The sequence below is a fragment of the Python bivittatus genome, unplaced genomic scaffold (genome assembly GCF_059951505.1).
Source record: "Python bivittatus isolate LINGU-HERP-01145 unplaced genomic scaffold, Pbiv_v1 ctg000700_np1212, whole genome shotgun sequence".
Classification (NCBI taxonomy): Eukaryota; Metazoa; Chordata; class Lepidosauria; order Squamata; family Pythonidae; genus Python; species Python bivittatus.
In genome coordinates, this window is record NW_028277098.1 from 85,188,389 (window position 1) to 85,213,056 (window position 24,668).

Consider the following 24,668-nt stretch of genomic DNA (forward strand, 5'->3'; position numbering starts at 1 on the left):
CAGTATGGTCTAATCTCTAATCTACTTTACTGTACATACATATGATGCTAGTGCTTCTGAGGTTATAAGTTGTATATGCAATGCCTTATTCGTTTATCTGCTTTAAAACTTGCATTTCCACTATGCTGAGTACTCAAGTCAGCTAACAACATTTAGAAAGAAAATAAGAAAATAAATGCTGAAATTAATACTACAATCAATTAACAATCAAATACCTGATTGTTTGGGTTGATTTATATTCTCCCTAAGTCCTTATGCTATGCTGATGTTGATCAAGATGCATTTAGAACTACAAAGACTTCACTGTTGCTTTGGATTTGCCTGCTGATCTTCAGTGTACATATTTGCACTTTGCGTATCCTCTTATGTCTTGATGTTGCCTTCAGGCTGCATCTGAATATAGATTTTGCTGGCTTGCTGTCGCAACGCTATTATTCATACAGCAACACTTGTCTTTGCAGCCATAAAATACAAACAGGCAGCTTTTCAGCAGAGACCAACACATCAGTTTGCTCTGTGCTCTACTTGTTCTTGTAAGCAGGGAAGAGGGAAAAAATACCCAGCAACTCCAGTGTTTTGCTTGAATTTCCTGCCACTGATCTTACAGTAAAATTGGCCAAGGTTTGTGTGTGGTGCTTTTCTTTTTAAACAATCCCTGTAGACAAGCAGGTAGCATGAACTACTACTTCGCCTACTTTTATGACCTCGGGTGAAAAACAAGGGAAAAGGGATATGTTCCAAGTTTCTACTGTTTTCTATGGATGGGGCCACTGTAACATAAGCAATTTTCAGGAGAAATATGAACATTCCACATTTTAACAGTAAATATTTCTATCCAGGTCATCTGTTGGCTAAATCATTGATAATGCAACTATGAAATGGTCAATCAGATTTGAATTAGTTTTTCCTTCATTGTAGGTTTTCAAAAATCCTTGTTGCATTGATTTTTCAGCGAGAATAATTTTACACATTTTTAAATACTGCCTATTGTATCAAACACATATTTTACAGTTTTGTATTAACAAACCTTGCAGTGGACAGTAACTGAATAAGTTTATTAAGTTGCAACAATTTATATGCCTTAAAATATGGACAATAAGCCAACAGGATTCATTATAAAAGACACCTGGGTGATTTTTTTTCCAGTTTATTGAAAACTCTTAATCAAAAGGATTCACCAGGTGTAGTAGGATAGTATGTCCTGGTTTGCCTAAAATGCCAAAATGATCTAGAAAGGTTACAATATATATACAGGTGGTCTTCAATTAATGACCACTCATTCAGCGACCCTTTGAACTTGCGACGGCACTGAACTAATGGTACTTACAACCAGTCCTCAAAGTTCCAACTGTCGCAGTACCGCCACGGTCACGTGATCATAATTTGCAACCTTCCCTGCTGGTTTCCGACAAGAAAAGGCAATGGGGAAGCCAGCAGGAAATCAGAAGTCACAGTCACATGAGTTCCTTGGTCAATGACCTGCAGTGATTCACTTAATGATGGTAACTGGGACTGCTGGAACTACCATCACAAAGTGGCATGGTCACGTGACATCATGCTTTATGACTGCAATGCTTAGCGATGGAATTTCCAGTCCCAATTAACATCATTAAGCGAGAACTACTTGTAGTAGCAAAAAATTAGGAGGATTCTGGTAGCACTTTTTCTGATTAAAATTTTTTATTAAAAGCCATAAGCTTTTGTGAGCTGCAACTCAATTTTAGTGGAGTGTTGTGTCACTTTTGAATTGCATTCATGGTCAATTCTTCATGGCATGCTGGAATAGATTTTAAAAGAATGTAATGACACAAGTAAATGCCAGAACCTTAACTAAATGTGTGCTGCACAAACTATTATAATTTTTTCCATAGTTATCAAAAAGAACACTAAAGTACATTCCTTTCCACAACAACTTCCAGTAGGCCTGGGGATCCCTTGGAAACAGATGGTTTCATTACATATGAATTTTTTAACACTCTCCTGTGGTCTTATTATATGTATGTTTTATTGTTTTTAAAGGTTATTCATGATATATTTTACCATTCTGTTTTTATTGCATGCCACCCAGGGTCACATTTGTGAGGTGGGCAGCTATATAAATCTGATAAATAAATAAATAATAAACTTCCTTATTTGCTTATAAAACAAGAACCATAAAGTTTTAAAACCCTTCACTGCGCAAAATAAACTAGAATATGATTTTGTAAGAATACTTGAGTTCTGCATCTCTGAATCTCTTTTAAGGGAAAAACTGAGATGTAAGCGTCTACATTGGAGCTGCTTAAATTACACTTCCCACCCACCCACCATCACCAATTTTTTTTTGCCAATTAAAATAAGCTGCTCCTTTTTCAGATGGGAAAATTCTGCAAATGCATATGGGCAATCTACTTTTTTCTCCCCAAATATAAAGTCTACCAGCCACAAACTTACTCTCTCTTTGTTCCCGTTCCTTGATAATAGCATCCAGCCATTTCTGTTTGTCCTCTGCTGTCTTGGCCATACAGACAAACCATTTATTTTTGGCAGTGTTGTGTATCTTCCATCCATTTGTTACTGTATAACCATTGCTGTGGTAATCTGCTGCAAAAGCACAAATGTACCAAGAAGAGAGTGAGTGCAAATCTTGGAAAATATATTCAACCTGGGGACACACCTGGATTCCACCATTGTCCTTTTTCTATTGTATTAATAGAGGCAGCTTCAATAAATGTCCTGAAAGCTCAATCATAATTTTTAGGTATTGCACTGGACCACAGATCCAATGGAAACTGAATCCTATCATGCATGCCAGTGAAATATCTTGGGTGGGGAATTCTGAAAATAACATTAAGAGTATGTCACATCTATCCCCTTCATGGATCACTGCCTTGTCGTGGCGAAGGGGCTTGCGTAACTCAGTGAAGCCATGAGCTATACCGTGCAGGGCCACCCAAGACGGACAGGTCATGACAGAGAGTTCTGACAAAATGTGGTCCACTGGAGAAGGAAATGGCAACCCACTCCAGTATCCTTGCCAAGAAAACCCCATGGACAATGTTAAAAGGCTAAAAGATATGATGCCGGAAGATGAGCCCCTCAGGTCGGAAGGTGTCCAATATGCTACTGGGGAAGAGCGGAGGGCATTTCCAAGTAGCTCCAGAAAGAGTGAAGCGGCTGGGCCAAAGCCGAAAGGACGTTCAGCTGTGGATGTATCTGGAAGCGAAAAGAAGGTCCGATGCTGTAAAGAACAATATTGTATAGGTACCTGGAATGTAAGATCTATGAACCAAGGCAAGCTGGATGTGGTCAAACATGAGATGACAAGATTGAACGTCGACATCTTGGGAATCAGCGAACTGAAATGGACGGGAATGGGTGAATTTAATTCGGGTGACCATTATATCTACTACTGTGGGCAAGAAACCCTTAGAAGAAATGGAGTTGCACTCATAGTGAATAAGAGAGTGGGAAAGGCAGTAATGGGTTACAACCTCAAAAACGACAGAATGATCTCAGTGCGTATCCAAGGCAAACCATTCAATATCACAGTCATCCAAGTCTATGCCCCAACCACTGATGCTGAAGTTGACCGCTTCTATGAAGACCTACAACACCTTCTAGAACTAGCACCAAAAAAAGATGTCCTTTTCATCATAGGGGATTGGAATGCTAAAGTAGGAAGTCAAGGAGTAATCGGAATAACAGGCAAATTTGGCCTTGGAGTACAAAATGAAGCAGGGCAAAGGCTAATAGAGTTCTGTCAAGAGAACAAGCTAGTCATAGCAAACACTCTTTTCCAACAACACAAGAGACGACTCTACACATGGACATCACCAGATGGTCAATACCGAAACCAGATTGATTATATACTTTGCAGCCAAAGATGGAGAAGCTCTATACAGACAGCAAAAACAAGACCAGGAGCTGACTGTGGCTCAGATCATGAGCTTCTTACTGCAAAATTTAGGCTTAAATTGAAGAATGTAGGGAAAACCACTAGACCACTCAGGTATGACTTAGATCATATTCCTGGTGAGTACACAGTGAAGGTGATGAATAGATTTAGAGGATTAGATTTGGTAGACAGAGTGCCTGAAGAACTATGGACGGAGGTCCGTAACATTGTACAGGAGGCAGCAACTAAAACCATCCCAAAGAAAAGAAATGCAAGAAAGCAAAATGGCTGTCTGATGAGGCTTTACAAATAGCTGTGGAAAGAAGGAATGCGAAAAGCAAGGGTGAAAGGGAAAGATATAAGCAGCTGAATGCAGATTTCCAGAGAATAGCCAGTAGAGATAAGAAGGCCTTCTTAAATGAACAATGCAAAGAAATTGAGGAAAACAATAGAATGGGGAAGACTAGAGATCTCTTCAAGAAAATTGGAGATATGAAAGGAACGTTTAGTGCAAAGATGGGCATGATAAAGGACAAAAAGGCAGGGACCTAACAGAAGCAGAAGAGATTAAGAAGAGGTGGCAAGAATACACAGAAGAACTATACAAGAAAGATCTTAATGTCCCTGATGTCCACGCTGGTGTGATCACTGACCTTGAGCCAGACATCCTAGAGAGTGAAGTCAAGTGGGCCTTAGGAAGCATTGCTAACAACAAAGCTAGTGGAGATGACAGGATTCCAGCTGAGTTATTTAAAATACTAAAAGATGATGGTGTTAAAGTGCTGCACTCAATATGCCAGCAAGTTTGGAAAACGCAACAGTGGCCACGGGATTGAAAAGGTCAGTTTACGTTCCAATTCCAAAGAAGGGCAACGCCAAAGAATGCTCAAACTATCGCACAATTGCACTCATTTCACATGCTAGCAAGGTTATGCTCAAAATCCTACAAGCTAGGCTTCAGCAATATATGAACCGAGAACTACCGGATGTACAAGCTGGGTTTCGAAGAGGCAGAGGAACTAGAGATCAAATCGCCAACATTCGCTGGATCATGGAGAAAGCACGAGAGTTCCAGAAAAATATCTACTTCTGCTTCATTGACTATGCAAAAGCCTTTGATTGTGTGGATCACAACAAACTGTGGCAAATTCTTAAAGAGATGGGAATACCAGACCACCTTACCTGTCTCCTGAGAAATTTGTATGCGGGCCAAGAAGCAACAGTTAGAACCGGTCACGGAACAACCAATTGGTTCAAAATAGGGAAAGGTGTACGACAAGGCTGTATACTGTCACCCTGCTTATTTAACCTATATGCAGAGTACATCATGAGAAATGCCAGGCTGGAAGAATCACAAGCCGGAATTAAGATTGCAGGGAGAATCATCAACAACCTCAGATATGCGGACGATACCACCCTAATGGCAGAAAGTGAAGAAGAACTAAAGAGCCTCTTGATGAGGGTGAAAGAGGAGAGTGCAAAAGCTGGCTTGAAACTCAACATTAAAAAAACTAAGATCATGGCATCTGGACCCATCAATTCCTGGCAAATAGAAGGGGTAGAAATGGAAGCAGTAACAGACTTCATTTATTTGGGCTCCAAGATCACCGCAGACGGAGACTGCAGCCATGAAATTAAAACTCGCTTGCTCCTTGGGAGGAAAGCTATGGCAAGCCTAGATAGCATATTAAAAAGCAGAGACGTCACCTTGCCGACAAAGATCCGCATAGTCAAAGCTATGGTTTTTCCAGTAGTAATGTATGGCTGTGAGAGCTGGACCATAAAAAAGGCCGAGCGCCGAAGAATTGATGCCTTTGAACTGTGGTGCTGGAGAAGACTCTTAAGAGTTCCCTGGACTGCTAGGAGGTCAAACCAGTCAATCTTAAAGGAAATCAACCCTGATTGCTCATTGGAAGGATCGATAATGAAGCTCAAGCTCAGATATTTTGGCCACCTAATGCGAAGAGAGATCTCTTTGGAGAAGACCCTGATGCTGGGAAAGATTGAAGGCAAAAGGAGAAGAGGACGGCAGAGGATGAGATGGTTAGATAGCATCACTGAAGCAATGAGCATGAAACTGAGCAAACTCAGGGAGGCAGTGAAGGACAGGAAGGCCTGGCGCAATATGGTTCATGGGGTCACAAAGAGTCGGACACGACTTAACGACTAAACAACAACACATCTACCACTGTTACCCCAAAGTCAGGTAAGACAGTGATTTATGAGATTTCTATTATATCAAGTGATATAGTGAAGTCTCAGCTTCAGCTGATGGATACTGATACCAGAAATGGAAGAGTCAATCTGAATTGCTTTTACAGGCAGTCCCCAGGTTAAGAATGTCCAACTTACGGACAACTCATATTTATGAATGCACTGCTTATTACTAAAACTGGTAGATGGTGTTCTCATTCCTCAATCTGACAAATCGCTGAAGCTGCACAATGTTGTCATGAACCGCTGAAGCTGTGCGTTTTTCAGATACAGCCTGTGAGGCTTCAGCAGTTCGTCGGTTTGAGGGAGGAAAACACCGTCCGCCATTTTTAGTAATAGGCAGCCAGTTTGTAAGTACGAGTCCCAACTTACATACAAATTCAAGTTAAAGACAGACTTAAGAACAGAACTCTTTCTTAACCGGGGCCTGTACTTCTAAGGGAGATCGGACTGACTAAAAATCTGTTATCCTTTAGCGGCAGAGTTTTTGCATTGGTGCAGATTGGACTAGATGGATTTTAAGGTCCTTGGCTTAATCTGGTAATTGAATTAACCCATTTTAGGGGTTAGGACCCCTAAAGTGAACTACCAACTAACCATATGTTAGCAAAGTTAAGAGTTGCTAAGCTTTGCAAGTTCTGGGGATGCATTTTCTAGGTCTTTACCTGACCTAGTTAAATGTATCATATAAACACAGGCTTGGATTTTAAATACCGCTTCAGAAATGCAGGTATTCAATCCAAACTAAAGGGACACCTGCAGAGAAAAAAGGATAGAAAAACAACTGGATTTTTCCCTGACAAAGGATATACGTTTGTTTGTTTGTTTACTTACTTAATTTCTATGCCACCCATTCCTGAAGGTTCTGAGCAGCTAACAGTCAAAATAATTTAATAAACTAAAACAACTTCCTCAAAATAATATTTTTTTAAAATTAAAATTTATTGGCCGCCCAACTCTAGTGGAATAAACGCATGTGCAATATAAACAATATTACCATGTCCTCGTTGAACAACCACTCATTCAGCGACTGTTCGAAGTTACGATGGTGCTGAACAAGGGGGATTTATAACAGGTCCTCATAGTTACAGTTGTCGCAGCATCCCTGCGGTCACATGATCACAATTTGGGCACTTGGCAACCAGCTCACAATTACGATGTTGCAGTGTCCTGCAGTCATGTGACTGTCAATTACAACTTTCACTGCTGGCTTCTGACAACCAAAGTCAATGGAAAGGCCAGCAGGAGGTCACAAATGGTGATCACATGACCGCAGGATGTTGTGACTGCATAGGATTTGCCTAATAATGGCAACTGGGACTGCCACAACTGCCATTGTAAGTCAGCATGGTCACGTGTCATCATGCTTTACAACAAGCTTAGCAATGGAGTTGCCAGTCCCAATTACCATCATTAAGCGAGGACTACCTGTATCTGTTCTAAACCTGTATCACAGCATGCCTTCTTCCTGAGCTAGATGAAATATCCAGGACTTAATTACTCTTGAAACCCAGAAGGGAAGGAGTGGACCATATCTGTATGGGAAGGAAGTCCCAAAGCATGAGGACAATGAACAAAAATGCCCACTTCCTGGGTCCCATCAGGTGGTATTCTTATATTTAATCTGATCAGTTGGGCAGATGGATATGGGAGAAAGTGGTCCCACAGATAACCTGGCCTGGAACTATGTAGGGCCTTACAAGGGACAGCCAGAACCTTGAAATGCTCCTGGAAGGCAACCAGTGTAACTTCCAAAATAATGGGGTCACCCAAATATAGTGGAAAACATTGCTGGGCTACCACATTTTGTACCACTGCAGCTTCCAAATGCTTTTTGGGGAAGCCTTGTGTAGAGCACATTATAGCAGTCCAAGCAGGTGATGACAATGACATGAGTGACTGTGAGCAGGGCCTCCTAACCCAGGAATAGTCACAACTGACACACAAGCTGTAACTGCAAAAGCCTTCCTGGCCCACACTGCTGCATTCTGGACCAGTTGAAACTGTTCTGAGCTGCCCAGAGTTGTGTTTTAAGATGGGTGGCCAAACAAATCTTTTAAATGAAATAAATAAATAAAGCTTTCAGGTGGTCTTCAAGGGCAGCACCACATAGAGTGTGTTACAGTAATCAAGCTGCAAGGTGACCAGGGTGTGAGTGACTGTCTGAAGGGCCTCCTGATCTAGGAGAGGGTACAACTGGCACACCAAATAAATCTGTATTAAGGCCTTCCTGGCCATAGCTGCCAGCTGATTAATTGAGCAGGAGCTGTGAATCCAGGAAGACCCGCAAACAGTGAATCACCTCTGAAAGGGTGTGTACACTTCCAGTAACAGTCAAAAATAGGACATGGCTGCCTTGTCCTTTTGAGAAAAAAAGTAATTGGTCTCTTACCTGTTCCATCTTCTACATTCTCAACCTCCATAACTTCTGTGTTTATTCGCCCTCTGAAGATATAGAGGGATCCATTGATAGACTTAGTACGCTTAGATGTTTTCTTCCCAGCAACTCTGCAGTTAATGGATACATAGTTAGCAAGGATGCTTATTATGTAAACACTGGTACCATTTCCCACAAATACATTAATTCATCCTTCTTCTCTTCCCTAGGAAATATCCCATACATCTCTTAGAGTTCAGAATTACAATCTGTAATAAATATATATCACAAATGTTAAAAAGGGTTTGCATGCATTCCACAGCGATTACAAATATTTTCAGCCATCATATTTTATAGTCAATTTTAGTGTGACCACAAGAAGAGAATAGTACTAAAAGCTAAATAATTAACAATAAAAACAATGAAAAGCTGAAACTAGTGTATTAATAATGTTGCTCACAGAACCTCATATTTATTGCATGATTTTTTTCAGGGACTTCAAGAGAGCATACATACGGATCTACCCTCATTTTATCCCCACAACAATAACTGTGAGGCAAGTTGGACTGAGGGTCAAAGTCACCCAATGGCTCACTGGGAATTTAAACCTGTGTCTTGCTGGTCTAAGTGCAATGCACCATTCTGGCTCATATGGGACAATAAATTTCAGCTGTTCCCTTAGAAATCTTGCAGGCCAATCAGTAGAGTCCTACACAAATCACCATGACATCAGCACATATGTGTGGTATCACCATGCAAATGCTGGCAAGCAAGCCTCAGTTAGATAAATCTCTTCCTAAATCTCACATTGCTTTGCATCAAGGTGGGAATCAATCATGATTATCAGAACTTATCTCTTAAAGACACTTCTTTTGTCATAATTATTTGCAAATAATTTTAATGGAAATGGAAAACATCAAAAGAGCTGGCAAGTTACCTGATTGCTTGTCTGAAATGTTATGCATGCTGTATTCATAAAACTTTTTTTTTTCAAAATACTTATTGTTCATAGGCTCAATATGTTCCTTAATTGGGGGGTGGAGGTGGAAGGACAATCTGCAATTCCAAAACCTCATTACTGTGATATTTGGAACATTTCCTAGGGCTAAGACTCCAAACTTGTCTCACAGCCATCTTTCTACCCACACCACCCCAAATCCCCCCTTTCTTCAGCCTCCCTCCCTCCATAATTTAAAGTGAGAGTTGTTACTGGGTTTTTCTGTTCTAGTACCCAGTCATCACAGTTATCTTCTATTTCAAGGAAATAAGCCAGTTTAAAGATGAAGAATCAATACAGGTACAGAGTAGGCAAAGAGGCTTTGAAGTTGCAATTAAAAATTAGACTAGTCAGAGTCTTCCCCATTATGTTTCAATGTACTGTATTTCTGTTTCAATTCTAATAATTATTTCTACATTTTCATTATGCCAATAAATAAGCATATGCAATTTTGGGATACTAACTGCTGAAGGTTAATTTACTCTTCCATTTTAAGCATATATAAGATACCTCTAATACTCCTCCAATACAACAATACAAGCAATCTCTGTCAAAAAGCCCTTGATCTTATTTTATACCTATGTAATTCAGATCACACCATTACAAGCAGACTTCCAGGAAAAAGATATGCATCTATCAAGACACTTTCAAAATACATTTCAGCAGAATTAACAACAACAACAAAAACACATAAATCTCCATGCTGTAAATAACACCAGAAGAAAAAAATAGGTGTACACAACAGCATCCAAAAAATGTCCATAAAGATTCTTTTCCATTGAGTTTAGCAAGTTCTGTGCATCTATATATAATTGGGGTTACACTAAAATAGATAGAGCAGTTTGGGGAAGCACTATTATTTACTTGTAAACTTTATTAATATGCTAAGTGTTTCATTTAAAGAAGACTACAATTGCTACCCTTCCACTGAGCTTTATTTATACTTGCAATAACAACTGCTTCACCCTAAATAAAAAGAATGCATAGGGTTCAAATTCTATAAATTAAAGGCTGCTTGGGGGAGCGACCTGCTAAGACCCAAGATTTTTAAAAAGGAGGTGAATATCATCAACTGTTTTCAGGAAGCACAGAGGCATGCTGCTGAGACAAAGAAAATCCATTGCTATAGCATCTCTGATAGGTAGCTATCCAGATTAAGAAACCACTATCTTCCAAAACCCAGCATAGGGCTGGGTTATTTGAGGGACTGCCTCTACTTGATTGTGTCTACATGAGATCCAGCAGGAGAGCTTGCTACAGGTCCTAGCTATTAAAGAGTGCCATCTGGCAGGACCCAGGAAAAGAGCCTTTTCTACTGCAGCACCCCCCCTTTGGAACATCATCCCCCTGGAAGTTAGGTTAGCCCTACCCCTGGGTCAGCTCTGAAGACCTGGTTATGTCACCAGTCATGGGAGATGGAATATGTGGTACAGCCTGTAGGATGGTTATGTTAATGGTTGTAATGGTTTTTACCTCAGGTGCCAATTCTTATTTATTATGGTGCTATTGTTTTATGTTTTTAACTGCTATTTGCCACCCAGAGTTACAAGGCTGAGGTGGGTGGCCATAGAAATTAAAATAAATCCATCCATGGAACTATGAATATATGAAAATACTCATAGTACCACAACATTCTTCTCCATTAGATAAAAACCCTGCTTTTCATTTTAATTCCCGTTTCTTGTCCTTTCAATGCATGTTCTACCCACTAGAGTGACAAAGAACACATTTATTAAAACATCTATGTGGCATTTGAAGAAACGTATCAGGTCATTATATATAATTATTCTTGAGAACTGTGAAGGTGAGTACCACCAATGTGTTGGGTTATATTGGACAGGTTCAACACAACAAATTGCCTCCTGCCACTTGAAATTGGGAGGTGGATAGGAATATATATGCCACCCCCTGTACTGGGTACTGCATAAAAAAATACTGCATCCTAAACCTGTTGTGGAAGTATACTTTTTAAAGGAAAAAATGCAAGCACTTAATGACAGATGGCAGAGGAACAGTTGGCAGCTAAAAATACAATCTATCATTGTGACAGGATCTGAAACCATAGTATCATTAGGGTGGTTGGTTATGTATGTATGTATGCATGCATGTATTGAAATAATGTATATATCTGCCCGCCTCTCAATTGCTTTCATTTAATCATTGTTTGATTTGATTCAAGACAACAGTTCTCAAGGCTGAACCAAGAAAGCATGGTGCATCCGAAGGTTCAGTTTAAGCAGAGACCTTGGATGGAGCTGCTGCTAAAAGTAACAGAACACATAAGAACTGAATAGTAAGAGTCCTGCTGGATCAAACTCCATGTAGGTCAGCATTCTCTTCTCCCCCAAGGCTGGCCAAGATGCCTCTGAGAAGCACATAATTACAACACAGACTTGTTCTCATAATTTTCCTAACCACCATTTAATACCATCACAGCATATCACTGTAGGTGACAATGATAAAAACAAAGAACAAGCGATGGCAAAAGATGGCAAAACCCAGGCAACAGCAAGAAGTAAACATGCACTATCCAGAAGGGGGGCTTCAATCACTTTCATCAAAGGCTTGGGTGAAGAGCCAGGGTTTCAAGGCCCTCTGACATACCAGCAGGGTGGGGGCCATCCAGATCTCAGGGGGAACCTCATTTCAGAGGAGAGGTACTGCAGCAGACAAGGTGCACTTCCAAGGTCCTGATAGATGGCATTGTTTAATTTTCCCAGTAGTAACGTATGGCTGTGAGAGCTGGACCATAAAGAAGGCTGAGCACTGAAGAATTGATGCCTTTGAACTGTGGTGCTGGAGAAGATTCTTAAGAGTCCCCTGGACTGCTAGGAGGTCAAACCAGTCAATCCTAAAGGAAATCAACCCTGACTGCTCATTGGAAGGATTGATAATGAAGCTCAAGCTCAGATACTTTGGTCACCTAACGCGAAGAGAGGACTCTTTGGAAAAGACCCTGATGCTGGGAAAGATTGAAGGCAAAAGGAGAAGGGGACGGCAGAGGATGAGATGGTTAGATAGCATCACTGAATCAATGAGCATGAAACTGAGCAAACTCAGGGAGGCAGTGAAGGACAGGAAGGCCTGGCGCAATATGGTTCATGGGGTCACGAAGAGTCGGACACGACTTAATGACTGAACAACAACAACAACAATTGAAGGAACCCAGAGCATGGCAACCCTGCCAGATCAAATAATCCTGGCAGATACTATGGGCAGCCCCTCGAGTAACCAGGCCCTATCCCATGTAAGGCTTTCTAATGACCCACACCTTGAATTGCAATTGGAAGCAAACTGGAAATCTTTCAGCTTGAGGAGCAGAAGTGTTACATGGGCATGCTGAGGTATGCCCATCGCTGCCTGCACTGCTGCATTCTGGACCAGCTGAAACTGTTGTGAGCTGCTCAGAATTGTGTTTTAAGATGGGCAGCCATACAAAATTAATTAATTGATTGATTGATTACTTAATTAATTAAAGCTTTCAGGTGGTCTTCAAGCACAGCACCACATAGAGTGTATTACATTAGTCAAACTGTGAGATGACTAGGACATGAGTGACAGACTGAAGGGCCTCCTGATCTGGTGTGCCAGTTGCACAGGAGAGGGCACAACTGGCACACCAAATGAAGCTGTGCAAAGGCCTTCCTGGCCACAGCTATCACCTGCTCATTGAGCAGGAATTGTGAGTCCAGGAAGACCTTCTAGATTGCACACCATTCTTGAATGGGGAAGTGCTACCCCATCCAAGGTTTCCCCAGATCTGGGTGGCCCAAACACTAACAGCCACTCAGTCTTGATAAGATTATGTCAGAGACAGTTCTTCCCCATCCACACCCCGCACAGCCTCCAGACGCTGGGACAGAACCTGAACAGTCTCACTCAGCTAGCCTGGGGTCAGAAGATATAACTGGGTGTCATCATCATACTGATGACATCAAGCGCAAACTGGCAGCTGACCTCATCCAGCTGTTTCATGTAGATGTTGAAAAGGAGGGGAGAGAGGTCAGAACTTTCCAGCACCCCACAAAGGAGGGACCTAGGTTGGGATCACTTTCACCCAACCAACACCAACTGAAATCTGCCCCAGAAAAAGGAAGAGAACCGCTGTAAAACAATGCCCCCTATCTCCAACCCTCAGAGCTGGCTCAGAAGGATACCGTGATTGATGGTACTGAAAGCCACTGAGAGATCAAGTAGTACAAGGATAGATGCACCACCCTCATCCCAGCAATGCCACAGGTCATCTACAAGCATGACCAAGGCTGTCTCAGTACTAACTTCTGGCCTGAAACCTGACAGAAAAAGGTCTAGATGATCCACTTTCTCCAGGGTTCACATCAACTGCAGACTGGACACCTTCTCAACAGCCTTCCTCAGAAAGGGAAGGTTGGAGACTGGACAATAGTTATGGAGAACAGTTGAGTCCAAAGACATAGCTGAAATAACAGGGTTTTTTGTTTGCTTGTTTGTTTGTTGTTTTGGAAAAGTTTATTTTGCAAGCTTCACAGTGATCTGTCCAAGGTTCTGACAAGCCTTTGACCTTACTTTGCCTTTTTAAGCCTGAACAAATAAATGTGACATTTGATGTAATAATGCCCTTCTTTTTACTGCTTTGGATTGGCAGCCTTGAGGATCCTAGAGCTGAGCTAGGGTAGAACAGAAATCTTCATAGATACTTGAACCGTTTGGGTTGCCCTACTGCTGTAAAAAAACTTTTTTGACATTATAGATTGTGTCCTCCTGTTTTAGCAGTCCCACCTGATTAGTAATGTCCATCTGTCAATTAAAAATGATCTTCTTTAGGGTTAGACTGAGGGCAGGGCGGGCAGGGAGTATACCAACACAGAAAACCTTTTTCCATTTTTATGCTGGTTTATGACTGTAATAAAGATTTGATTTAATGTCTCATTTTACAATATTGGATCCTCTATTTCCACCAGACTAACTTTCATTCCACGCAGTCTGTATTTTTGAAACATCAAGCAACACATAAGGTATAGATTTTAAAGGATAGAGCAGGTGGCACTAATCAGTGATTTTACACCCACTTGACTATGAACTGCAAAACAGAACATGTGAGTAAGTAAACTTGTGTTATTCCAATTACACTAACAAATTGTAACTAGAAAGGCTGATTTTACTGCCCCACACACAATCCTGCACATATACATGCACGGGTGTGGAAATTTCTACCCATGATGCAAAGAACGTTGCTTTAGTTGTGTGTGAGTAACTGAACTGCATAGGCAAAGACAACCTTGTGGTTTTTTTCCATCAAATACTGCCACCCTCCTTTTGTGCCAATTGTTAATGGATTGAAAGGCCCATGACACTGTCCCGTGCATTTGCCTCCAATCTATGTACAGATGCCATCTTCCTTGGGACTATAGCATGGAAAAGTGGCTCTAACACCAATCTGGATATATATCCACCAGAAAGCACTGCTTGAGTCATAATAGACATTAAACATTTTTTTCCTATTAACTTATTGTAAGGTTGTACAAGGTTGTACAAGTTAATTGTATCCTATTAACTTATTGTAAGGTTCTATATTTGAACACTGTATCTGATTAGTATGTCACTTGTTAAAACCTGATGCTCACTAGCTCCAACAAGTGGGTAGTTATTCAGCTCCATCCTGCACTGAATTTAAATAGCAGACAGACAGATGAACCATCCAAAATTATAGCAGCTTTGCCACATCTAAATATATCTCTTAAATAGTAGGTAGCATGCAACAGACTCCTCTACTTTTTAATGAAAATCAGATTCTGGAGATTGGGACAGAGCTTGCTTTGGAATTACAGGAAATATAAACACAAATTCTTTGGGGAACTGAAAGTGTCAGAGCTGCCATATCGATCTCCAAGCCAAACTGCAGAAAAGTTGCTCACTGATGCCTGTTCTATACAAATAAGAGCACTCTCTCAAAAGGCAATAGAACATTTTGTTTCCCAAAACTCAGTGTTCTGGGAAAACTGCCTGCAGAAAGGGAGGGGCTGTATTAATCCAAACTGCTAAACTGAACCAGGAAAAAAAAAAAGGCTGGCAGAGAGAGAGAGTCAGGAAGACTCCAATGAATGAGGAGGAAGTTGAGATTTACTAGTAAGGAATAGGAGGATGCTTTTGCTTAGCACATGGAATAAATGACATTTCTGGCTAGGGGATGACACAGTCTAATATATCTAAGAAATACTAGGTTAGGGAAGGCTACTGTAGACAGGAATGAAGAATCTCTAGCCTATTAACCTAGTCTGTTCCAAGCTGGCCTATGGACCTTTGAGTAGGGCACTTTCCCCTTTTTACCACTACTGCTCTACTTCACCCATGCTTTGTCCTTCTCCTTTAAAGGAGAATGCTCTTAAATCCCTTTCAGAGCATGGATAAAGACAACAAAAACTGAACCTGAGCCACCAGCAGAATTAGCTTTACCTCATCCATGCCCTACCATTCACTTGAAGGGAAAGGAGGCAGCATGAAAGAACCTAGCCAGATGACCCAGAGCCCCAGTCTTAGATGGCACAGGGTGACTCTTCCCAATTAGGCTGGTGCATGCCTTCCCCAAGGAGGAAACATGCCTGTTGGGTGGCCCACCAGATGAGATGGGGAGTTAATTTCAGCCCTCAGTCAAGCCTAGTTCCCCACCTAGAGGAACAGGAAAATTATTTAAAGATATAGGTAACAGAGTTCAAGTTTAAAAATTAAAACAAAAGGGAAATATAGTGGTACCTCGGTTCACGAATGCTTCTGTTCATGAACAATTCAGTTCATGAACAGCTCCGGTTGCAAAATTTTGCCTCTGTTCGCGAACTCCGCATCGGGTGACGAACAGGATCCGCGGCCATTTTCCCTCCCGTGACACGTGGTCGCGGCTTCCTGTAGGGAGGGGGACTCTCCCTCCAACCCGTAACCGCCTCCCCACCTGCCTTCCTGTCCTCCACGCCAGAAGTCGTGTCGAGCAAGGTTAGCCTTCTCTCTCTTTGTACTGTACTTTGTGTCATATTTTTGCGGTTTAAAAAAAAAAATACATATGGTTCAGAATGGATTAACCGTAATTACATTGAACCTTATGGGGAAATTTGATTCAGGACGCGATCAAAAATCGGGTCGCGACCAAATTTGGAGGGGTCAGAACGGATTAACCGCATTTACATTGAACCTTATGGGAAAATTTGATTTGGTTCACGACCAATTTGGTTCGCGACCAGAGTCGCAGAACGAATTAAGTTCGTGAACCGAGGTACCACTGTAAATATGAAAACTGAGTAATCTACTGTATCAGTCTTCAACAGAATCTGCAAGTTCTCATGACTTTCATGGGAATGATGAAAGCAACATTCACAGCGGTATAAGCACCGCCCTTTAGGGTGAGCATGTGTTAAGCCCCAGACAGCTGGGTGAGATCCCTCTTTGATCTTGATCCCTCAAGAGCCCTCTCTGATCATGACTGCTAAAAATACAATAAAAAATAAAATTTCCCGATGTTTTGAGGGAGATACATGCAATGTGTAGGATACTCATTAGTATATGCTTACTGTAATTTTTTTAAAAATAGGAATCTTTCCTTGTAAATAACAACTTATTTTAAAACAAGGGAGGATTCCTCCTCTCCTTCACTTTGCATATAAAATCCTGGTCACAGCCTCATCCACTTTGGGTCATCATCCTGTGATCCTGTGGCTATTGACTCTCCCCACCCAAAAGTTAGAACCCCAGTCAAAGGTAAGATTGCCCACCCCTTTTCTAAAGTCATACCTCTAGAGCCCTAGCTCTCAAGACGTAAGGTGAGTCTTCTTAAGGAATTATAAAAAAGAGATGCTCCCTTCTCTTTAATCCAGAAACAACACAGAACACTTATTTCCATGTATTTATTATTAAGGAAACTGAAGAACTGACATAGGCAGTCCACTCACCTGGATTTCCGCTTGCAATAAACAAGCAGGTTATCAAAAAGAAAGAATGTTCTCTCCTGGATGTTTCCTGCTGAGATTTTTAATAAATTTCCTTGAAGCAGGAGTTGGGTGGAGATGTCTGTCAGGTTGGATCCCTAGAATACAGAGGAACAATTTCAGGATTCTACCCCATTTATCAGAACTTTGGAGTCTTGAAGTTAATCAAATCCATCTTTCAGAGCAACAGCTGTCTTAGAAATTATTTGACTAAATCTGATGTTAATATTCCTTTTTTAATATCATCTCTCAAAAAATCAAGTTTTAAAAGGTAACTTAACCTTCTCTACCCTGGTGCCCTCCATACAACTGAAAGATATTTGCTAAACTTTATTTTAATTCTAAATAAATTTTAAAACTATTCAGTAACCAGAATTCACTAAGCTGTATACATGGATATTAAAAAAAAAAAACCATACAAAGATAAATACATAATAAAGCAGTAGCAAGGGAGCAATAATACATAAAGTCAAAGTAAAACCAGTTGCAAAATAACACAGAGTGAGGATATAAAAGCATTAACATAGTTCTTTAAAAGCCTAAGAATAGAAAGGGTTTTATTTATCACCCCCAAAAAGCACCAGGTACAAGAGGTGGGTGCACAAGAGGAAGCAAATGCCACCAATGAAAAATCCTTCTTTTAGCCACCAACTTGCTACAGTATATTTGGCAAAGGTGTTTGACAATGGCCATAGAATACAAGTAGACAGATACAAGTAGACAGATGTGAGGTAGACCAGACAAGAAACGCAGCCAGATGAGCTAATTCTACTTTATTGTAAGACAACATTAACAGAAACTTGCAAGTCTGAAAGTACAATTCTCCTGCCATCTCCTTTCCCTCAAGAAATCAGGAGGGTCTCTTCTGAGCCTCTTGCCCCACCCACTATCCAGCTGTGGATTATGTTGTCTCTTATCTGAGTGTTCCCTAGTGTAATGGAATGTGAGAATGACCTTGGAAGATGAGGGAAAGAGATGCCTAGGGAATGATCAGACCAAAAAAAAAAAAAAAAGGGAGGGGGGAGTCCACAACTCAGTAACAGGTAGAGAAAGAAACTTAGAAAGGATACTCCTGAACTTTCAGGTGGTAAAAAGAGATGGTGGGAAATCTATACTTTCAGGCTTGCAAGATTCTGTTAATGTAGCCTTACAATAAAGTAGAATTAGTTCATCTTGTGTTTCCTGTCTGGTCTACTTGGGAAACTGACACCTAGGCAGTGTCTCTGGGCCCAGTCTCCCAAGATCATTCTCACATATCATTACAGGTCCCTTCTGAGACATTTACCATGCCCTCATTCCTTCTGCACACTCAGCTGCCTCTTATCTGACCGTTGTGTGGCTCTACTGGGCTTCTGGGGGAGGAATGGTGAACGAAGACATCTCCGTGAAAGTGGAGCCAACGACCACAGCAAACACTAAGGAACTGGTGAGTAGACTTATTCCTTGGAACCTCTCTGGATAAGGAAAGGACGGGAGATTGCCCACATGTGCTCCGGACAGCTGTTCCCCGGGAGGAGATTGCAGGACAGCAGTCTCCTGTGGGTGTGAGCACTGGGAGACAACAGGAACAGCCATCTTGCTTGGAACCACAGTCGGTGCCTTTTAAAGGACACTAAGATTGCTAACCTCACTTTCTAATCACTTTTGGAAATTTCTTATTAACTACTTTTAAGCTATTAAAGACCTTCGGACTGACAAGTTTGAAAATGCAAGGTGAGTTTGCCTTCAATCCTTAATGAAAGAAAATTTTAATCATAAGCTTAAGAATTTAAGAATTTGAAATAAACAGCAAAAAGCTAAAGAAGATTTTGATCTTAGAAAGTTATAAACAGACTAAGGGTCCAGATGAATTTGGAATATAGAAACTTTTACAATAAGATTTTGGAATTAATTATAAAGAATAAAGAGCTTCTTGTAGGAAACAGATCTGTTTTGGTTTTTGAAAGACATAACAAAGAAAAGTAATTTTATTATTTTAAAAATTGGACACTAGAGGGGACTAAAGATTCTAGACAGAGAAAACAAACACGCCTACCTTTCATGTTAATTAACTGGGACCTACAAAATGATGCAAAATGTTATAACATTGAAAATATTAAAGTAAACTTTTGAAGAAGGAGCCAGAAATTAGTAGCCACAATATCAACAGTGTCAGTCATAATGTCTGCCTCTATGGATAGACTATGTCCAAAAGATATTATTGAAGAAATGACAGATGTGGAACAAATTTTATGTGACAAGACAGAAATGCTACCAAAAGTGGATTTACAAATGATAAGCCAAAAGAATGACTTGGAAAAGGATATCTCACTGGATATACAAAATAAACTGGTAGATGTTTTAAAAATCAAAAGGGAAATACAAATGATAAACCAAGAAAGTGACCTAGATAATTTTTTTTTTAATTGGATTTACAAAAGAGGCTGAAGAACTCTGTGCTATGGGATAAAGAAAAAATGAAGAGAATCAAATCCTACAACAATATTTGAATTAACTAAAGATTAAGATTGTTAGAAGTAAAAAGAGGGAATATAAAGTTGGTTTATTTGATCAAGGTTAAAACAAGGTATGTTGTTACTTCTGGCAACCCTTTATGGACTTTCTGCTGACACCAGAACTGAAAAGATTATGTGTTACAAATTTGCCTCTAGATAAGGGATGAGATATGGGATGAAGAGATAATTGTTTGTAACCTTAGAGGGGATAAAGGATCACTAAATTTGTTTATACTTGTTGTAATGAAGGTTAGAGGTCAATTCTTTACATATTTTTTTTCTTTTTTATTATATTCTTACTTTTTCTTCTCTTTTCTCTTCTATTATATTCTTACTTTTTCTTCTCCCTCTCTTTTTTTCTTTTTCCTTGCACTTTTTCCTGTTCCTTTCTCTTCTTTTCTTTTTCGTTAAGTTTAGTTTGTATTAGATTTTACTATTATCATCAAAATTCTTAATAAAAATTATATATATAATCTGTGGCTCTTCCTCCTGTCTCCCAAGGTTATTCCCACATATCATTACTGTACAGTACTGGATCTGAGATAACCTATTCCCAAAATGTTTAGAGCTTTAAAAATTAGAACCAGCATGTTGATTAGGAAAATGGATCGGGTGCCACTGCAAACAGTAAACCACTGCTCTAATATATTTTCATCTGCCAACTCAGGTTAACAATTCAGCCACCTTGTTTTAAACTAAGAGCAGTCTCCAGGACATTTTGAAAGACAGCCTTGCATACACTGCTTTCCAATATTCCAAATCACAAGGGATGGGAGTATCAGAGATAAGTAATCCAATTTCATGTTTCTACATATAATATGATTTCCTAAGCATGAAAACATGCAGGTAATATGCTCCAAATAACAAGAAGTAATTAACGGCCAGCAAATTACTCAACTAATTCAATTTATAGGAATCACAAAACAAAAAACAGAAAGTATAAAAATATATTTATTATTTTGTAATGTGGTTGGCAGGGTGATGTTCACTGCAACTTCCTTATCTGCAGTGCAAACCAGACTAAGGAAGTAGATTAGATAATATGACCTACTGATGAATTACTGGAAAAAAGAGAGAGAAAACCAGTTCAGAATTGTGAAACACATACTGTCAGCAAAATCATTTTCTTTCCATTTTCAATGGACCCATATTAGCGCTGAAGTAGTTGCATACTTTCAGAAGTGGGGTGGTGGCTGGTAAGCAAACTATAGTCAATTTAGCAGGTTTAATTAAATACTATTAGTAGTAGTGGTAGGATGAGGGAGCATCAGCAGGAGGCTTTCACATAAGGGCGCAAAGAAGATGAAGCTTAGAGAGACTAGTTTGCTCCAAATCATCTGCTGAATTGGTGGCAACTTCCTGGCTCACAGTTCAGCCTCACAGGTACAATAGCAACTGTTATGCCACATTCTCAACTCCATTTCGAAGCTCCTGCTGATTTTGAGTTCAGGTTCCCATAATGTTTATTTGAAGTAAATGAGGCAGCATCTATGTCTGATACAAGAATGATTCTGAATTCCAGAAGCAAATCTGTGAATAGGCCTGCCTGACCCACCTATCAGCTTTTTTTCATATCATGTAGACTACAGTTGTTCAGATAGGTTCTTAAAAATCAGCCTTTCTCAAACTGATATCTTCCAGATGTGTTAGATAGGACAATGAGGATTTAGTCTAACACATCAGCTGGGGAAAGCTTTTAAAGGGCATAATTTTCATGTCTTGCTTGAAATTCATGGAGCTGCATCCATGCTTAGTTATACTTAGTTATCCAATGAAATCAAAGAATGGAACTTGGTCTTAATTGGCAAGCAAGGTTACAGAAAAGGTGTTTAGTGAGCAAATGTGATGCACCTCACCCACCAATGATCTAACCAAAGAAAGGGCAATCACAGGCTGCATGCAACCCCCATAAGCAAATTATTTCTGCCCCTCTGCTCCCCAAGGACTCCCAACACCACTGAAACTTGGGAACACAGTTGGCAAATATTGGTAGTGAAATTTCAGCCTGTTTTCTACATTTTTAAGTGGCTTGACTGACAGAAATGGGAGTTTTTTCCCTATGAGAAGCTTGTACTCTCATCTTCAACATTAAACCCCTCCAAAACATGGGATAAAAAATATCAGCCATGCTCCTTCCAGTGACATCAGAAAGCCTGCTGTCCCCCAAAAATCAAGGGACCAAGCTGCAGGTCCCAGCTGTTAACCACTGCCGATCACTGATAATAATCCAATATACAGAAAAATTCAAAACCACTAACTAAAAATTCGAAGCATCAGGTGTGCAACATGTCTTTACTGATGGAAAATAGAAAAGATACCATTAGAAGAAAAAGTAAAGTAAATATTAAAAAGGGACTAGCTTAATAACTATGATAATTAAATGTAAGAGTAACTCTGATATCCATATATTTTTGCAGCTCGCTCTGTATACAGATTTGACTTTTTTAAAAGTACAACATTTGTAGGGAGTTTCCTTCTATACTCCTTCTAAGGTTAGCTGGTGGTTACAAAAATTTCAAAAGTATATCAAATTAAGATCAGCTTCTAATATAGACAAGCTTTTAGAAGCACATTCTGGGGATTTTTATTTAATAGTGCAAAAATACTGATGTTACCTTTTGAACTCTTCAAGTAATGGAATAAATCAGCAGGAAGCTTTTGTTTGTTTTTTTGTTTGTTTAAAAGAAAACCTGATAAACATATCAGAAATTCTTCTAGTTCTCAGAATCTTCGTTGTGGGCCATTTAAATCCTTATAGCAATTAGCCAATCCCATTTGTTTCCTTGTTATTACTGTTGTTCAGTCCACTACTACCCTGGATGGGTTGGCAAAGTAGTTACTGAGGCTTCAAACCTGACCCTCAGTTCAGTATAGATTTCCAGTTGTGTCCAGAGACTTGCTACACTGAATCTTCTATCTGAGCTCCATTGACCAAGCTTGCTATCCCCCAAAAAATGTACATAGCTGGATATCTACATCATTCACATGGCTTCAATTGGATGCCAAAAAAAAAAAAAGACTGAAGGCGAAAATGAGCAAGTTAAAACAATGGTCATCGTGGAATAAACACTCTGAACATGAGGAAGTTTACATGACCTTCTGACAGCAAAAGAATTTCGGCTGGTAACCATCAGCTTCTCAAACTCATGATGCTCCAGACACCAATAAGTCCATGAAGTTATTTAGCAAATTATATGCTAGACAGTAAAATAAAAAACACATTTGCTCCCTGGAAACTTCTCCTCCTGCTTCATCAGAAGCATCTGTCAAATTCTTATGCCTATCAGACATCTGCAGAAATGATTATTGGATGGCCTTTTATCCAATTAAAGAAATCATACTCAGTTTATCTAATTAGTTTTAACCAACTCAATTACAAATGTACAATTTACACAGACCCTGCACCTTCCTGGTGCAACTCTTTTTAAAAATGTTATTGTATTTGTAAAAAGAGAAATACAAAGAAAACGATATACAAAAACAAATTAAACACTAATATCCACAAATTAATTATGAAATTGTACTACCAAAACAAGAAGAAAATAAAAAGAATAAAATAAACAGAAAACATTCCTAAAAAAATAAACATAGTAAATTAATATAAATCATAGTGCAATTTTTTGGCATGGTTTAGAATAACACCCCATCAAGGCTTCATAACAGCTAAGCAAATCCTGCCTCCTGCTTTATTTACTTTAAATAATACCATTGTTTCAGAAACATGATACTTGAAGTCCAAACCAATCAGCAGGTCTACCATCTTATTCTATATCAAGTGTCACTTGAATGATGCAGTGAATACAGTCAGGTCCAGAAATATTGGGACATCGACACAATTCTAACATCTTTGGCTTATACACCACCACAATGGATTTGGAATGAAACAAACACAATGTGCTTTAACTGCAGACTGTCAGCTTTAATTTGAGGGTTGTTGTTGTTGTTCAGTCGTTAAGTCGTGTCCGACTCTTCGTGACCCCATGAACCATATTGCGCCAGGCCTTCCTGTTCTTCACTGCCTCCCTGAGTTTGCTCAATTTCATGCTCATTGCTTCAGTGATGCTATCTAACCATCTCATCCTCTGCCGTCCTCTTCTCCTTTTGCCTTCAATCTTTCCCAGCATCAGGGTCTTCTCCAAAGAGATCTCTCTTCGCATTAGGTGACCAAAATATCTGAGCTTGAGCTTCATTATCAATCCTTCCAATGAGCAATCAGGGTTGATTTCCTTTAAGATTGACTGGTTTGACCTCCTAACAGTCCAGGGGACTCTCAAGAGTCTTCTCCAGCACCACAGTTCAAAGGCATCAATTCTTCGGCGCTCGGCCTTCTTTATGGTCCAGCTCTCACAGCCATACATTACTACTGGAAAAACCATAGCTTTGACTATGCGGATCTTTGTCGGCAAGGTGACGTCTCTGCTTTTTAATATGCTATCTAGGCTTGCCATAGCTTTCCTCCCAAGGAGCAAGCGTCTTTTAATTTCATGGCTGCAGTCTCCGTCTGCGGTGATCTTGGAGCCCAAATAAATGAAGTCTGTTACTGCTTCCAAGAAATGGAAAAATAGAAAACCCCTTCTATTTGCCAGGAATTGATGGGTCCAGATGCCATGATCTTAGTTTTTTTAATGTTGAGTTTCAAGCCAGCTTTTGCACTCTCCTCTTTCACCCTCATCAAGAGGCTCTTTAGTTCTTCTTCACTTTCTGCCATTAGGGTGGTATCGTCCGCATATCTGAGGTTGTTGATGATTCTCCCTGCAAT

General features: G+C 39.9%; 1 protein-coding gene across 1 annotated transcript in view; it reads right to left on the reverse strand.

Annotated features, from left to right (window-relative positions):
- The window catches only part of PREX1 (phosphatidylinositol-3,4,5-trisphosphate dependent Rac exchange factor 1), a 237,349-nt gene that overhangs the window by 82,306 nt on the left and 130,375 nt on the right, over positions 1-24,668 (reverse strand). The window contains exons 7-9 of the mRNA XM_088153617.1: positions 17,379-17,512; positions 8,484-8,599; positions 2,434-2,583 (exon numbers count right to left, since the gene is read on the reverse strand). Of these exons, the coding sequence (XP_088009743.1) occupies positions 2,434-2,583; positions 8,484-8,599; positions 17,379-17,512 (400 nt within the window). The remainder of the gene's footprint in view (positions 1-2,433; positions 2,584-8,483; positions 8,600-17,378; positions 17,513-24,668) is intronic.